General features: G+C 42.0%; 1 protein-coding gene across 3 annotated transcripts in view; it reads left to right on the top strand.

Moving 5' to 3' along the window:
• The window catches only part of ikbkb (inhibitor of nuclear factor kappa B kinase subunit beta), an 84,655-nt gene that overhangs the window by 46,552 nt on the left and 20,578 nt on the right, over nucleotides 1-17,525 (top strand). For all 3 annotated transcript variants that reach the window (XM_061928950.1, XM_061928949.1, XM_061928948.1), the window contains 4 exons: nucleotides 493-554; nucleotides 618-718; nucleotides 1,155-1,204; nucleotides 1,289-1,388. In XM_061928950.1, the coding sequence (XP_061784934.1) occupies nucleotides 493-554; nucleotides 618-718; nucleotides 1,155-1,204; nucleotides 1,289-1,388 (313 nt within the window). The remainder of the gene's footprint in view (nucleotides 1-492; nucleotides 555-617; nucleotides 719-1,154; nucleotides 1,205-1,288; nucleotides 1,389-17,525) is intronic.

Below are 17,525 nucleotides of genomic sequence, written 5' to 3'. Positions count from 1 at the left end.
GCCTGTAGTCAAGACCTGTCTCCTATAGAAAATGTGTGGCGCAATATGAAGCCTAAACTACCACAACAGAGACCCCAGACTGTTGAACAACTTAAGCTGTACATCAAGCAAGAATGGGAAAGAATTCCACCTGAAAAGCTTCAAAAATTGGTCTCCTAGTTCCCAAACGTTTACTGAGTGTTGTTAGAAGGAAATGCCATGTAACACAGTGGTAAAAATGACCCTGTGGCAACATTTTTTGCAAAGTGTTGCTGCCATTAAATTCAAAGTTAATGATTATTCGCAAAAAAAATTAAGTTTCTCAATTCGGACATTAAATATCTTGTCTTTGCAGTACATTCAATTGAATATAAGTTGAAAAGGATTTGTATTCTGTTTTTATTTACGAATTACACAACGTGCCAACTTCACTGGTTTTGAGTTTTGTACATCATTACATCCCAATTTGTTGTTTTAAAACAAAGTATAAATGTAAAACTGAAAATGGTCCAGCTTCAGAGAAACTGCTGGGAGTGTGGAGGGAGATGGAGCAGACTGCTGTCAGCTGTGGTCAGGTAACAAAGCATTTGTGTGTGTTTGCTCACTTGCCCTCAAAATGACTGTTGCTATGTGTGCAGCCCAAAGTGAGTGAACTGGAGGAAGAGATGATGCACCTGCAGCAAGACATTCTGGACGTTCAGCGGCAGCCGTGGAGGAGCGGGGAGGCTTTGGAAACACTGTGAGTTACTAGCAAACTACATTCAAACCTGTTTTAAAGCGACCATTTAAGGGAAACAGCAAAAGTGGCCAGTATACATAGTCACACATTGAATATTATTGAAGAAAGCACAAAACAATTCAGATTGTGGCAAGTAACTGATTCCACCAAATGCACTTTGTATTGTGCAAATAGGTAAGGCAAAAGCATTTGGTTTATTCTCAGAATAGAACACTGTGTTTATAATATCCTGCTTACCCATGTTAAAAGCACAACAAATCAATCAAGCAAGTCCTCCCCTCTTCTCCTTCTCCAGTTGAAACTTCTGCCTGTTTGTTGTAGAGTATTTGCAAAATACTGTGTTGTTTCAGCGGAAACTGGAAGTAGATACGATATTACTTAGCGGAGATCCGAGAGAGGACAAGTCATTTGCTGACTAATCCCTTTCTGTTTTTAGTGAGGGAAAGGCCATGGAGCTGCTGCGCAAACTTAGAGAGAAACCCAGAGGTTTGTATTCTATATGCATATTTTTCATTTGTGCTGTTATGCTCTCTTATCAAACTAGTTGTATTTTTTTTGCTGTGGTTTTAGACCAGAGGTATTCAGGGGACGGCCAGGAGGTTGTACGGCTGGTGGTTCAGGCAGTGCAGTTCTACGAGAGAAAGCTCCGAGACTTCTACACACATCTGAGGTAATTGATCGAATTACCACACTTCTTTGATGCGGCGCTAGTATGATAACGCAGTATGATAACAAAAGGGGATTTCAAGCGGTTTTAACACATTAGAACTTATGAATAATGGATTTGTAGGTTCATAGTAGCACGCTTTGTGTATTATTCTAATTACCCTTTTTTGAAGTTTAATTATTGGGTCTATGTTTGTTTTATAAACATTTCCCCAAACTTTAACACAATATGTTAGATATGGAAAAATAAAAGAGTACTATAACATGTACAGACATTTCTTATTCAGCGTGTGTCTTACTTTATAAAGAATAGCAATTGATTTGGATATTTTTCCCTTTATATATTCAATCTGCAGTTTCAACATAAGTTATGATCAATTATTATTCCCAATAACTTAGTTTCATATACTCTATCAATTTCCACTTGATTTAATTAAAATTTTGCTTCACAGTTTGTCCTTGCACCACTAAACACCATAAATTTAGTTTTCTTATCATTTAATGATAACTTATTAATATCAAACCATTTTTTTAGCTGAAGCAACTCAACCTCTATTATCCTCAACACTTCCTTCAAGTCTTTTCTTGAACAATATACATTTGTATCATCTGCAAACATAATAAATTTCAATTTATTAGATACTAAATAAAAATATAAATCCTATGTTCGTCCTTCGTTTTCGAAGATGACCAGGTGACTTCACGTTGACTTGTGTGTGCGAAGATGGCTGATGAGGCCAATCCTTGCGCGGAATGACCAGCTGCAGTGAGGGCAGGTTATGGCTGGGGGGTGGCTGGCTGAGAGGGAGGAACTGTCTCTGGTCTTGCGGAGCTGTCGCTTCTGTTCGGCTTCATGAATAAGTTTTTCCTCGAAGTCGGCTACGCCATGCCAGACTGCAGAGCACCAGTTGGAACGATGTTGGGCATCGGCTTCCCAGGTCTCTGGGTCCAGACCACAGCCAGTGAGACTGGCCGTTAGGGTGTCTTTAAACCGTTTCCGCTGTCCGCTGCGTGAGCGCTTTCCATGGTGCAGTTCACCGTACAGGAGCCTTTTTGGTAGGCGTTCGTCTGACATGCGGCAGACATGGCCAGCCCATCAAAGCTGGGAGCGCTTGAGGATGGCAAGGATGCTCTCCATCTCAGCCCTGTGGAGGACCTCAGTGTCTGGGATCTTGTCCTGCCACCTGATGTTGAGCAGCCTCCTGAAGGATCTCATGTGGAAGGCGTCAAGCTGTTTAGCATGCCAGCTGTACACAGTCCAGGTCTCACAGGCATACAGCAGCGCGGGTAGGACAACAGCACGGTAGACCTTAAGTTTGGTCCGTAGGCTAAGCCCTCTGCGCTCCCAGACAGAACTGCGGAGTCGGCCGAATGCAGCACTTCCATGCGCTATCCTATGCATGACCTCGTCGATGTTGCCCACGCGTGACAAGGTGCTACCCACGTAGACAAACTGTCACGTTCAAACACAGGACATCTATTACACAAGACAAAAGGCAAAGAATCAAACAGAGACAGAATTCAATTTGGACTCAATATTGAGGAAAGACATGGCCGCTGCACTCTCTGCACAGTCCTGCACCACGCTCTGACGAAGAAGGTCTTCGTCTCCTCTTTTAATTCAGATGTTCCATGTTCACGCACCAACATATGTCACAGCAGGAATTGGGAGTATGTAAAACAGTCATTGTTTTCGGTCGCCTTGAAGTCCAAGAAGAGGACTTCTCGGGCTTGGGCTCTTCCTGGATCCAGCTGGGGCAGGTGTTGGAGGACAATGGACAACCCCTCCCGTTTCCTGTCCACAGCAACTTCAAGAGGGCAGCGGGTCGTAAATAGCGTTGACCAAATAGTTGGAAGAGAGTTTGGGAACCACTTCAAAGAGAGTTCGTTTAACACTTCAAAGAGAGTTCCTCCGGGAGTTGAGCACATCCTGCCATCTGTCCGTGCTGAAATCACAGTGGTGTCTCACGAGCCTTCCTCCTTTTGTTAGGCCTCGAAATACAGCCTTCATCTTCTCATCAGGAACATAATGCAATATAATGTTTCTTTTGTGATAACTTACAAACAATTATTCTAACAATTCCCCCCTGTTTATCGCAAAAACGTTCCCATAATCTCCTTATCCCTAATAACTTCTTGCAATTTTCAGTTAATGGTTAATTTCCTTACGACAAAGTTATGTTTACACTCAGAGTTCAACATCAATTTTTCTCATTGTTACTCGGGTCTGGAAACAGATCAGGAACACCATCCAGGTAGGTATCCCCATCATCAGATTCATCTTCCTTATCGTCCGCCAGGAAGTGCATCTGAACAGCTTTATCATCTGCTGGGCTAATCGCTGTGGTAATCAGACGGTTAAGCAGAGAACGCAGACAGGGAATACAACAACATCCACACAACGTCAGTATTGCTACAAACACGGCCATAGATACTAGAATTGATGATACCAAAGACTTGTATTTGCCGAAACCGTCCATCCACCCATCCCACATAGATGTATCTATGCCTGAGTGCTCTTTCATTTTACCGTTGAGGGTGCGAAGGCCTTCCAGTGCTTTGGTCAGGCGACCTTCTGCGTCGGTGTTGTTTGGTATGAACGTGCAACACTGTTCACCAACTATTGCGCACACACCCCCTCTTTCCGCCAACAACATGTCTAGCGCCATACAGTTTTGAAAGGCCATAAGGAAGGTGGCGGCGTTGATCAGCGACTGCTTCAAGTCCGGCCTGTGTCCAATTTCCCAATCTCTGTACGTTGTAGTGGACATAGTTTATTCTGTCAACATTCTTGTTAATCATACACCACCAGTAGACGTATGATTGAAATTCAGCTGCAACTTGATTTACCAATTTATAGTCGTCAGATACACCTCTTGGACACCCATCAATATAAGTTGGATCTACAACACTTTGCCAGTTTACATCATGTCTACCGTATTTTCCGCACTATAAGGCGCACCTAAAAACCACAATTTTTCTCAAAAGCTGACAGTGCGCCTAATAACCCGGTGCGCTTTATTACGATTCATTTTCATAAAGTTTCGGTCTCGCAACTTCGGTAAACAGCCGCCATCTTTTTTCCCGGTAGAACAGGAAGCGCTTCTTCTTCTACGCAAGCAACCGCCAAGGAAAGCACCCGCCCCCATAGAACAGGAAGCGCTTCACCCGCCCCCATAGAACAGGAAGCGCTTCACCCGCCCCCGGAAGAAGAAGAAAAAACGCGCGGATATCACCGTACGTTTCATTTCCTGTTTACATCTGTAAAGACCACAAAATGGCTCCTACTAAACGATCCGGGTCATAAAAAGACGCAATCTCTCCATCCGCACACGGATTACTACCGTATTTCACAGCAACTGAACCGCACTGTGGAACGGGAGCACGTACGGTGAATATTCGCTCCACAGGGAATGAGAAGTCATCCTTCACTGTGGTTCTAGCTTGCCATGCTAACTTCCACTCATGGTGATATTCAAAAGGAAGACCTTGCCAAAAGAGACCTTTCCAGCCGGCGTCATCATAAAAGCTAACTCGAAGGGATGGATGGATGAAGAAAAGATGAGCGAGTGGTTAAGGGAAGTTTACGCGAAGAGGCCGGGTGGCTTTTTTCACACAGCTCCGAAGGCGAACACACCTTCACTAAGACGGGCAGACAGCCTCGGACGACATACGCCAACATCTGCCAGTGGATCGTAAATGCTTGGGCAGATATTTCGGTCACAACTGTGGTCCGAGCTTTCCGGAAGGCAGGATTCACAGAACAACAGCGACACTGACTCCCGATGACTTCTACGAGACGGAACCGGCCATTTTGGATCCCACGCTAGCGCAACTTTTCAATTCGGACACCGAAGACGAAGAATTCGAAGGATTTACGAATGAAGAATAACTTCAGAAGGTGAGCGCTATGTTTATTTTGTGTGTTGTGACATTAACGTTCGAGCAACATTACCGGTATGTTGCTATTGCTCTACACCATTTTGAATTTTACTATGTTTGTGATTGCACATTTGTACATTTTGGGACAGAGTTGTTAGAACGCTGGTTTTCAATATATTATTAAAGTTTGACTGAACTATCTGACTGTTTTTTTGACATTCACTTTAGCGCAGCGTTTTTTTGACATTCACTTTAGCGCAGCGTAGGCGCGGCTTTTAGTCCGGGGCGGCTTATTGGTGGACAAAATTATGAAATATGTAATTCATAGAAGGTGCGGCTAATAATCCGGTGCGCCTTATAGTGCGGAAAATACGGTAATTATTTTCCAATGTTCAGATATCAAACTGTTCAGGCGTGTTAACAATTCTTGTACAAATATTGATACTTTTACTATGTGTATGCAGTTATCTGATGATACGTTTCCTAACTGTTGTACAGAGCCTTGCATGTTAATGCAGGTATAATTACCTTTTTTCACATATTTATCAAATATTTGGTTTCTGTTTTGTCTCTTTAGCTACAAGGTAAATTTTGTTTTGCTCATTACTTCAATTCAACTTTTTTTTGACTCATCTTGAGTAATTGTCTGGGCTTATACATACAACACAATCAGTTTTTGTAGCCTTTCCCACTTGCCATAAGGAACAAATTAATTACCAAAACAGGAACCAATTATTATCAAACTTTGACACACCATCAAATGGTATGCTTACAACTTTGTCACAGTGGAATTTGTAGTGTGCTAGTTAAGCTGTCCCTTTGATAACACAAATACAATTCCAAATACTTTTTTCCCATTATATGACCTTTCTACAATGTAAATACAATCCCAAATACTTTTCCCATTATATGACCTTTTTACTATGTGCTAAGTGTACTCAGCTTGGTCTTTCCACTATCTTTCAAATGGTGTTAGTCCTGTTGTACTTGTAATGTTAATGTACATTTTTACTAAATATTTGCATAATGCTTTTGCTACTGTCAGCACATCTGCTTTTCCTTTAGGAAATATTTCTAACTACTTTGAAAATGCATCTACTATGACCAGACAATAATGTTTTCCTTCACTCTTATTTAGTTAATTGCATAGATGTTTTATACAAACATTTTTTATAAGAATTAAACTATAGGAAGTATAGTACTTCTGTATAAGGGTATTCATATCCCTCCTGTTGAGCCATGAGTTCAATCATGGCTCAAAACTGCTACCCACTTATATAGATTTTTTGGTAAAATTAGTTTATTGTCTGGACATACATAGATGTCTTCTTTGTTCAACATCATCCTCATAATTTCTTTTTATTCCTTTCATTGCTTGTCTCAATATATTGGTCAACTTGTTTTTGTAGTTCTTACAGCGTTTTTCAGCATTCTCTGTTCTTGATTTGATAAATGCCTTTCAAAGTCTATTTTTCTTTTTACATGCATTTTTCAAACTGTTTATCATCCAAGGTGCATTATTTTGCCTTTGTTTAGATCTGCATGGAACCTCAGGACAATGCTTGTTATACAGAGTAATATAATGTTTACGAAAAGAATCATAGACCGTGTTTATATCGTCTGTATACACCTCTTCCCACTCTTGTTTTAATAGGTCATACCTGAAGTTGTTAATATGATTGACACTTCTTTTCCTCTTAAGTATTTGATGATATGCTCTTTTAGGGAATTGATAGTCAAATATTGCAAATATAGGCAGATGATCACTTATGTCATTTATCACTAACCCAGTAGTGATGTGAATCCCTAAAACATTTGTAAAGATTTTGTCTATTAAGGTTGCACTAGTTGTGGTTATTCTACTAGGCTTTGTAATTAATGGGTACAGCCCTTTTTCATATAATATCTCTACAAAATCTGATGTTTGTTTATGTGAATCTACCTTTAGAAGATCAATATTATAATCTCCACAAATTACGATAGTCCTATTTTTATTTAGACCATTAATCATTTCCTTTAATTTATCCATAAAGATTTCCACTTTTGATCCTGGTTTTCTATATACACATGTAACAACAATGTTTCTGTTTTGTTCTAATTCTATCTCAACAGCTACACACCCCATTAACACATGTATGGCCATTATCATACATTTAACTGGTCTGCATTTAGTTCATTATATACATAGAGGGCCACCCCTCCTCCAGTCCTATTGTCTCTGCTAGTGACATACAGATCATAGTCCTTTAATTTCAGATCAACCTCCTTGCCTTTCTTTATCCATGTTTCAGATAAAGCAATTACCTTAAATCTACCTTTAAGCGACTCCAAAACATTTTTGATTTTAGAAAAGTGTTTTGGTAGACTTCTACAATTAAAATGAATCAAAGAAAATGTATTTTCTATGCCTACGTCATCAAGTTGTTCCTCAGTATAATATTGGAAGAATCCTTGATATGCTTAAATATATGAGTCTTTGGATGCACTTCATTATCAAAATCAAATGTGTATCCATTTATCTTTCTCTTTTGGAGTACTTTGTTGTTGCATATCTTTTAGTACATCATTATTCATGTCACTAGTTTGTAGTTTGAAATTTGTATTTCCTTTTCTGTTGCTTGTTTTGCTGTTTTGTCAGCAAACACATTTCCTATTGATACTGTGTCTGTTCCTTTGGTGTGTGTCGCATATTTGCATATTACTATTTTAGCTGGTAGCTGTACTGCTTCTATTAATTCTTTTTTCTCTCTTTTTTATTTTTTTATTTTTATTTTTTTTTTATCAGTTCTCCAATGTGTTACAGATTTTCCTGTTGACTTTATCATTCCTATATTTTGGCTATCTTTATATATATTGTGACCTTTTGATCTTTCATTAATTTACATGCTTCTATTAGTGCTTCTAGTTCTGCCGCTTGCATTGAGCAATTTGATGGTCATTTGATAGCTTTCAAAATTTTCGTTACTGTAACAATCGCACATTCTGTTCTATTTTTATTTCACAGAATGCTGCTTTAGCTTCTGAATTCCACTCTACAAATGATTTAATTTTTTCATTAATTTACTTAAAGGAGCTACTATTTCAGCATAATTTGGTATTCAACTTCTACAATAATTAGTTAATCCTAAAAATTACTTCATTTGCTTCTTTATTTGTGGTTTTTGTACTTGCCGTACTTAGTTTTTCTATTTTCCACAATAGTGCGTCCATTTTTGTTTAGAGAACGTTCTAGATTCTTTACTTCTCTTTTGCATAATTGTACTTTTATTTTGCTAATTTTGTGTCTTTCACTATGTAGATGATTTAATAACGCTAATGTTATTTTTCCTCCTAATTCAAATGTTATACATATTACTTTATGCATTTTTTAAGTACCGTATTTTCCGCACTATAAGGCGCATCGGATTATAAGGCGCACCTTCAATGAATGGCATATTTCAAAACTTTGTTCATATATAAGGCGCACCGGATTATAAGGCGCACCTATGTCAACAAAACAGTCAGATAGGTCAGTCAAACTTTATTAATAGATAACAAACCAGCGTTATGACAACTCCGTTCACTCCCAAAATGAATAAACAGCTGATTTACTCGTGTTACGTAAATCAAACGTGCAATCACAATATAGTAACACGTGAAATAGTGCAGAGCAATAACAATATATCAATAACTCAACGTTGCTCAAACGTTAATGTCACACAACACAACACACTAAATAAAAATGTAAAGCTCACTTTATGAAGTTATAGCTCATTCACAAATCCCTCGAATTCTTCCTCTTCAGTGTCCGAATTAAACAGTTGAGCGAATACGGCATCCAACATGGCCGGCTCCGTCTCGTCGAAGTCGTCATTAATGGAGTCAGTGTCGTTGCCGTTTATTAGTTCAGTGACAATTCCTGCCTTCCTGAAAGCTCGGACCACAGATGAGACTGAATCAGACCAGGCATTTACGATCCACTGGCAGATAGTGGCGTATGTCGTCTGGCGCTGTCTCCCTGTCTTGGTGAACGTCACGTGTGTTCGCCTTCTGTCATCCACTGTTCCCACGCAGTTAGCAGTCTAGCTTCGAATGCCCTGTTGACACCAATATCTAGCGGCTGGAGGTCTTTTGTCAATCCACCCGGAATGACGGCGAGTATTGAATTAAGCGCGTAAGCGTGTCTCTTAATGTGATGTTATGAGCTAGCAAATATAACAACTACACTACCCAGCATGCAACGATAGTGACGAGCATGCGTGGTAGCCCTGAGAAGCGTTGTTGTATGCTGGCAGTTAGAATGTGGTTATGAGCACGCTGTGAGTAAACGTTGAGAACTCAGTTAACACGCCTCGTCTGCATTATTTATAATTAGACAGACAACACACTTAATAGGAGCCATTTTGGGGTCTTTACATAAACACACAAATGGAAATGAAACGTCACATATCCCAGCATGCACCGCGCGCTTCTTCTTCTTCTACGGGGAAAAAAGATGGCGGCTGTTTACCGTAGTTGCGAGACCGAAACTTTATGAAAATTAATATTAATATTAACCCATATATAAGGCGCACCGGATTATAAGGCGCACTGTCAGCTTTTGAGAAAATTTGTGGTTTTTAGGTGCGCCTTATAGTGCGGAAAATACGGTAATGTTTTAAACTCACTTAACTGTCTATATGCCACTTAATCTATACTTTTAAACTCTGAATTTACATTATTCCCATTGTTTATATTTTTTATTTGCAATTACTATTCAACAATATTTAAAACAAACAGTTGTCTATCGCTAGCTGATAGTTTTCCTGATTGCCATACCTCCTTATTTATTTTATGTTATGTCATTATCTTATCTTAGCTCAACACTCAGATGAATGGTTGCAAATGTCTAAAACATAATCTAACTTAAGAATGTTATACTACACTTCAAAGTTAAACCTACTTTAAATTTACATGTAATAAATTCACTTCCACACCTCCCCCACTGCGCCACGCACACACACACACACACTGTGGTGTGCGTGAGTGCACTCTTAAGGGCAAAGGTCAGCAACACTTGAAGAGATTTCTCTTTTCTTTTTTTTTTTCTCTCTTCTTTCCTCAGCTAATAACCATGTAACCCACTTTATCATTTTATCATACTATACATCTCAACTCTTATTATAGTTATTAATCTAGGTTTTTATTTATTCCATTATTTAATTATACATATATATATTTGTATATATAAAAGCGCTCTTTATATATCCAAACATACATGTATATCTTCAGTCTACCTTTTCTTCATCTCTTATTTCAATACCCCCATTATCTCTCTTTCGCATTAGTTTATTTCATTTTGCATTAATTCTTATTATTGATTTTTCCCCATTTCTTCATTTATTTTTACTTTTCTCTCACTTCAGCACTTTGAGATTTTTCTCCTATTTGCTTTTTCTTTTAACCTATTTTTATTTTTATTTGAACCTCCGGGGTTTTTACACAATTTGTACCTGGAAAGATACACACTTAAACACACACTAACAAACAAACAAACAAACACATTTGCAGCGATCTTACCACCAATGGCATACGCTGACAACATGACTAATTGGTGTTGTCTTTTAACAGTCATGCTGAGTTACTTTGATTGTTAATTTTTTTTTTTTTTTTTTTTTTTTTTTTTCCCCAGGACAGTTTCTTGCAAAATGCCCTTCTCTGCTACAACGCCAACATGTAACCGCTGACGTTGTGGTTGTTGTCTTCTATTTTGGTTTAAATAGATTGTAATAGACCATATTCGATCTGCGTTTCTTTGTGTCCCTCTTTCCATTTTGAGAATTTGGAGTAATCTGTCGTCTCCTACAGAGCCGAACTTATAAGGATTACTTTTGTTTTTGTTGTAAGATAGTGGTTTAATTTTATTATTGTGGTACACATCGCTTCTACTGGAGATGGTTCCCCAGTGGAGGTGTCTTGCCTAGAGCATCCACAATAACCCACTATTTACTTCTCACAACTTTAATATGGAGTGATAGCCTAATGGCGATTACTCCCACACACTCTCACATTCACACCTTTCAGTATATTGATCTACGGAAATTTCAATGTATATTACATGAGGATCCCGTCGCCCTCCAGGTTATTGTTTTTTAGACCATTTTAGGTCTGCATTGGACGCCGTCGTCCCCAGGATAATGGCTTACGGATATTTCAAATAATTGTGGGCTCCGCCTCCCCCTAGTATATTTGTTTACGGATATTACGGATTCCAGTTTTCGCGGTTCCGTTTACCTGCAGAATATTGGCCTCTTCAGTTTTAGAATTTTATTTCGGGTATTCCAGTTTTCGCGGACACCGACGTCCTGCAGTGATTTTGGCCTTTTATACCTGTTAGAGCCTAGGATTTACAGGGTTTGTTTATGCGTCGTAACCCTCGTCACACGCTTTTTCTTAGTCGTTTCTTTCTTCGTCAATTTAAAACGTACTCACTTCTCTCTGCGTTCCTTCCTCTTGTCCTTGGATTTCCGTCAGTCTTTCAATTCCAGCCCGAAATGAATCAAAAGCAGTTCCTCAATCAGGATTTGGATGCCATGGTCTTTCTGGTTTCACTCACTCATGCTGGAATCGTCAGACGTGTTGGAATCCGGCTCGAAGGACCAATTAGATGTCACGTTCAAACACAGGACATCTATTACACAAGACAAAAGGCAAAGAATCAAACAGAGACAGAATTCAATTTGGACTCAATATTGAGGAAAGACATGGCCGCTGCACTCTCTGCACAGTCCTGCACCACGCTCTGAGGAAGAAGGTCTTCGTCTCCTCTTTTAATTCAGATGTTCCATGTTCACGCACCAACATATGTCACAGCAGGAATTGGGAGTATGTAAAACAGTCATTGTTTTCGGTCGCCTTGAAGTCCAAGAAGAGGACTTCTCGGGCTTGGGCTCTTCCTGGATCCAGCTGGGGCAGGTGTTGGAGGACAATGGACAACCCCTCCCGTCTCCTGTCCACAGCAACTTCAAGAGGGCAGCGGGTCGTAAATAGCGTTGACCAAATAGTTGGAAGAGAGTTTGGGAACCACTTCAAAGAGAGTTCGTTTAACACTTCAAAGAGAGTTCCTCCGGGAGTTGAGCACATCCTGCCATCTGTCCGTGCTGAAATCACAGTGGCGTCTCACGAGCCTTCCTCCTCTTGTTAGGCCTCGAAATACAGCCTTCATCTTCTCATCAGGAACATAATGCAATATAATGTTTCTTTTGTGATAACTTACAAACAATTATTCTAACACAAACTTTTCAGCAGCTTTGAGGTCTTCACTGAGCCCCTTTTGACGAGGGGTTCAGTGTACGGAGCAGGTTGATGCATCACCTCTGTTTTCTTTGTACTGATGGTGAGTCCAAAGTCTGAGCATGCTGTGGCGAAGTTGTTCATGCTCAGTTGCAGTTCGCGCTCGTTGAAAGCATTCAGGGCACAGTCGTCCGCAAAGAGGGAGTTGCGAACCTTGGTGGTCTGTACTTTCGTCTTTGCCTGGAGTCTTCGCAGATTGAACAGCTTGCCATCAGTGCAGTATCGCAGGTCTATCCCCATGTCCCCAGACCGGAAAGCATCTGTCAGCATGGCTGAGAACATCATGCTGAACAGAGTGGGTGCGAGAACACAGCCTTGTTTGACTCCGTTTTCCACATGGAAAGGCTCAGATGATGCGACGTTGTCCTGGCCTCGTGCCTGCATTCCATCATGGAATTCACGGACCATGTTAGAGCAGCCAAACTTTGCCATGATCTTCCAGAGGACCTCTCGGCTGACAGTGTCGAAGGCCTTCGTCAGATCTACAAAGGTGGAGTATAGACTGACGTTCTGTTCTCTGCACTTCTCTTGGAGTTGGCGAGCGGCAAAGATCATGTCGACTGTACCACGACCCTGCCTGAATCCGCATTGGCTCTCCGGTAGGAGGTCTTCGTGTTCAAGATGTTCCGTCAGGCGGTTCAGCAGAATTCTGGCCAGGATCTTTCCTGCTACAGACAGCAGAGCAATGCCGCGGTGGTTGTTGCAGTCCTGCCTGTTGCCCTTGCGTTTGTATAGATGGACAATGGAGGCGTCTTTGAACTCCTGTGGCAGCTTCCCTTGGTTCCACATGGTGCAGAATAGGTCTACCAGTTGTTTGGTCAGAGGTGGTCCACCAGCTGTGTAGATTTCTGCTGGAATTGCATCAGCACCAGGTGCTTTGCCATTTGGAAGTCCTCTGATGGCTTTGATGACCTCAGCTTCTGTTGGTGGTTCGTCAAGGGAGGTGTTGACTGGGACTTGAGGGAGGCGTGCAATTGCTTCGTCATTAATGGCTGAGGGGCGGTTGAGAACACCGTGGAAGTGCTCAGCCCAGCGCTCAAGGATCTTCTCTCTGTCTGTGACCAGTGTGCTGCCATCAGCACTGAGGAGAGGGGGAGATCCTGATGTTGTAGGCCCGTAGATAGCCTTGAGGGCGCTGTAGAACTTCTTGCTGTCATTTTGGTCTGCATAGGACTGGATATCGTCAGATTTTCGGAAGAGCCAGTGGTCGTGCATCCGATGCAGCTCTCGCTGGATGGTTGCTTTGATGTTCCTGAGGGCATACTGTTTCCGAGAGGATGTTGTATCACTGAGGTGGGCTTTGTGCAGACGATGTTTCTCCTGGAGAATATCTCTGATGTGATCATCGTTCTCATCAAACCAGTCCTGTTGCCTGCGGGCTGTAGGTCCTACTGCGTTGAGAGCAGCAGTGAGCGGCCCAGTCCTCCTCAACGTTCCCAGAGGGTTTCAGGTCCTGCAGTTTGCTGGTGAGCTCTTCAGTCAGGGATTGCTTTACAGAGGCATTGGTGAGCCTGGAAATGTTCAAGCGCTTCGGAAGTTTGGAACCTTGAGGCCTTCTGGTAGGATGGATCTTGATGTTCAGCTTAGACACAAGGAGCCTATGGTGAGTCCAGCACTCTGCACCGCAACCGCCTTTGTAACCCTGACATCCTGTCTGTCCCTTTGCCTCACGATGACAGTCCAGTAGGTGCCAGTGTCTTGAGCGAGGATGCATCCATGAGGTCCTGTTGCGCTTTGGGAGGCTGAAAACTGAGTTGGTGATCAAGAGCTCATGTGCCGCACAGGTCTCCAGCGGAAGGGTGCCATTGCTGTTACAGCTGGCCATGCCATTTTTGCCGAGGACTCCTTCCCATAACTTGTGATCAGTGCCGACCCTGGCATTGAAGTCACCGAGGATGATGAGCTTGTCTGCCCTGGGCACTGCCGCGATGGTAGAGTTCAGGTCTTCATAGAACCTCTTCTTCACATCGTCTGGGTTCGTCATCGTGGGGGCATAGGCACTGATGAGAGTGGCAGAGTGTTTTCCCTGGAAGAGGCAGGCGCAGCGTCATCAGGCGGTCATTGATGCCTTTGGGAAGTGTAGACAGCTTACTGATCAAGTTGGATTTAATGGCAAAGCCAACTCCTGCCTCACGCCGCTCTGCTTCAGTGCGGCCCATCCAGAAGAATGTATAGCCATCACCAGTCTTTGTCAACTGGCCCTCTCCTTGTGACTATGGCTTCCAGTGAAGTCCACACCTGCCACTTTGCCACGTGCCCGACGCCGCAGGACTTGGGTGGAGGTGGGGGGATATGTGGGGGTTGTGTGTGTGTGAAGTCATGACTTGCGCGGTGCATTGGATTTAAGTGAGGGTGGGTTGCGCAGCGCCGACCTCACTCTCGCGCCCGAGTCCACCTGTATCCAGTGGCAAGACGGAGTCGAGACGGCTGGAGATGGATCCAGGTGTAGTGAATGGCCTGGACACATTGTAGCATAACACATCCAGCCCGTAGCGCTCCACAGAGCTTGCTGGTGTCGCCATTCAGCCCGTTGAACCTCTGAGGGTTTCTTCCGCGCAGTCAGCCGAGAACCAGTCTTCTATCCCAGTGTGCTGGCTAGGCTAGGCACCACGGGATGTGCCATACAGGCATGCAGGAGGACCAGGACTATTAGTAGGGATATTTCCTTAGCTAGAGGACCCTTGCTGAGGTAAGGTGCTACCTCTCTACAGCCTGCGGTTGCAGTTTAACGTTATACCCAGGACATAAAGGACAAAAATATAAATAACTTAGGTCCCAATACCGAGCCTTGTGGAACCCCACAAGTTACTCTTCTTGGCCGTGATTTAGTCTTATTAATTTCCACATATTACACATATACACTTAAACAACTACTTAACCACTGTTGTGAAACACCTCTTATGCCATAGTTTTCCAATGTTTGCTGAATCTGTGTGAGTATCACAATAAATGTTTGTTTATACCTCCTTTAGACCTTGATTTACGATCTTAATTGCTTCTTGAACGTGGTTCGTAAAGTGAAGCAGAGTTTTCCATAAGAAACAATGTAAATATGAATAATGGGTTCCAGTCTTGATGAAAGTCCCTATTTTAGTTAAGGTTTACACACTTTGAACACAATATTAAGTGATATACAGTACTGTATATCAAACAAACATAAAAGGAGGTGATGGATCAACTTTCTATGTAATAAAAAAGTCAAAACAACAACAAACTGCTGTATGCTCTGCTCTGCCAACACACACAGAAGTCACTATGGTGCTCTCACAAACAAAATCACAAAATCCGTGACTTTAACAACCATATTGCTACAATAATAAATATTTATAAAAGTTAAATCCAGCCACATTAAAAATGGCAGAGAAGATAATGAAAAGCACCAGACAGAGGGAGGCAGAAGTGCATTAGTAGAGCGAGGGGATTGCTCTGGAAAGAGAGAAGAAATCCTGTCTTTTCCCTCGCTGCAATTTAAGTCTGCTATGGCAAGAGACCGGTCTCCTCACAATTAAAACTTGGTGTGGTTACTTACTGTGCTGCGGTCATGCTTGTGAGTGCCATGAATGTAGTCCTCACAAATAGTCTTCTTTTTTTTTTTACCCCACAGCGATTTGTTTCTTCTTTCTACGCTGGTCTGTTGAGTTTTTGGCGCTCTTATTGAGTTAGGAAAATGGACAAAACTTGTCAAAAGGCGAAAAACTCAAGAAAAGGCAAACATGAAGTGTTGGGACGTGACTTCTCATGTGCAGCAGGTGAAGTGGAAGGCTCCGCCACCCCAACAATGTTTCGACCTGCTTTTGTGCCTCCGGTCGCCTGAATGAATAATTTGCACACAGAGGCATATTTGGCTTGGTCTAAAAGTTTGTAAATCAAAAATTTGCATACAGAGGGGTTCCTAAATCGAGGTTTCACTGTAAAGTTAAAGTACCAGTTAAAGTACCAATGATTGTCACACACACACCAGGTGTGGTGAAATATGTCCTCTGCATTTGACCCATCCCCTTTGATCACCCCCTGGGAGGTGAGGGGAGCAGTGGGCAGCAGCGGTGCCGCGCCCGGGAATCATTTTTGGTGATTTAACCCCCAATTCCAACCCTTGATGCTGAGTGCCAAGCAGGGAGGTAATGGGTCCCATTTTCATAGTCTTTGGTATGACTCGGCCGGGGTTTGAACTCACAACCTACCGATCTCAGGGCGGACACTCTAACCACTAGGCCATTGAGTAGACTAAAATAGTATTCTTTAGAGTCGAAATGACAGTTTATAGCACGTTTGTGTTGCGAATTCGCACGGCTGCCGTATTTGTGACCCCAAGATGCAGGAACCAGGAGAGTGAAGATCAGGTAAGATGATTTTAATTCACTCAAAAGAGAGAAGGAAGCAGTTGTGCATGTAAGGTTCTAAACATAAAGCAATCCTTGAGCACTGAGGAGCGCGCGAGACAGGCATAAATAGAAACATGCTGATTGGCAGCAGGTGTGGACCCCCTGCCAATCAACAGCAAGTGAGGGGGGAAAACAGCTCAGGACATGGAAACAAAATAAGAGCACTGATCAGAAATAAACACAAAACAAGGAAGCACAATCAGAAATGAAGTTTGACTGAATTTACTGGTTTCTTGCACCCTGTCAGGGCCGGAGCACAGTGAATGTGGTTGTCAGTGCTTTTCCGTGTATATGGTGTGTTGTTATGACGAGTACTTCGAGTGATGGACTCGAATCCCAGTGGGGTCTCCCTGCACAGGTTTGAATCCTGCTGACAACAGGGTGAGGATGAAAAACTAAACTATTCTGAGGCGATTGTATAATCAGGCATTAAAAACCAATTTAATCAACTGTAATTGGACTGTTCAGTTTGTCTTAGAAAACGTTTTGCCTTTCATTCCAGCAGGCTTCATCAGTTCATGCTCACAAAATTAAGATTGGTCAGATCTTATCTGAGTGCTTGGTGC

This window comes from Nerophis lumbriciformis, linkage group LG33 (genome assembly GCF_033978685.3).
Source record: "Nerophis lumbriciformis linkage group LG33, RoL_Nlum_v2.1, whole genome shotgun sequence".
NCBI lineage: Eukaryota > Metazoa > Chordata > Actinopteri > Syngnathiformes > Syngnathidae > Nerophis > Nerophis lumbriciformis.
This window is presented reverse-complemented; position numbering and strand designations above follow the sequence as displayed.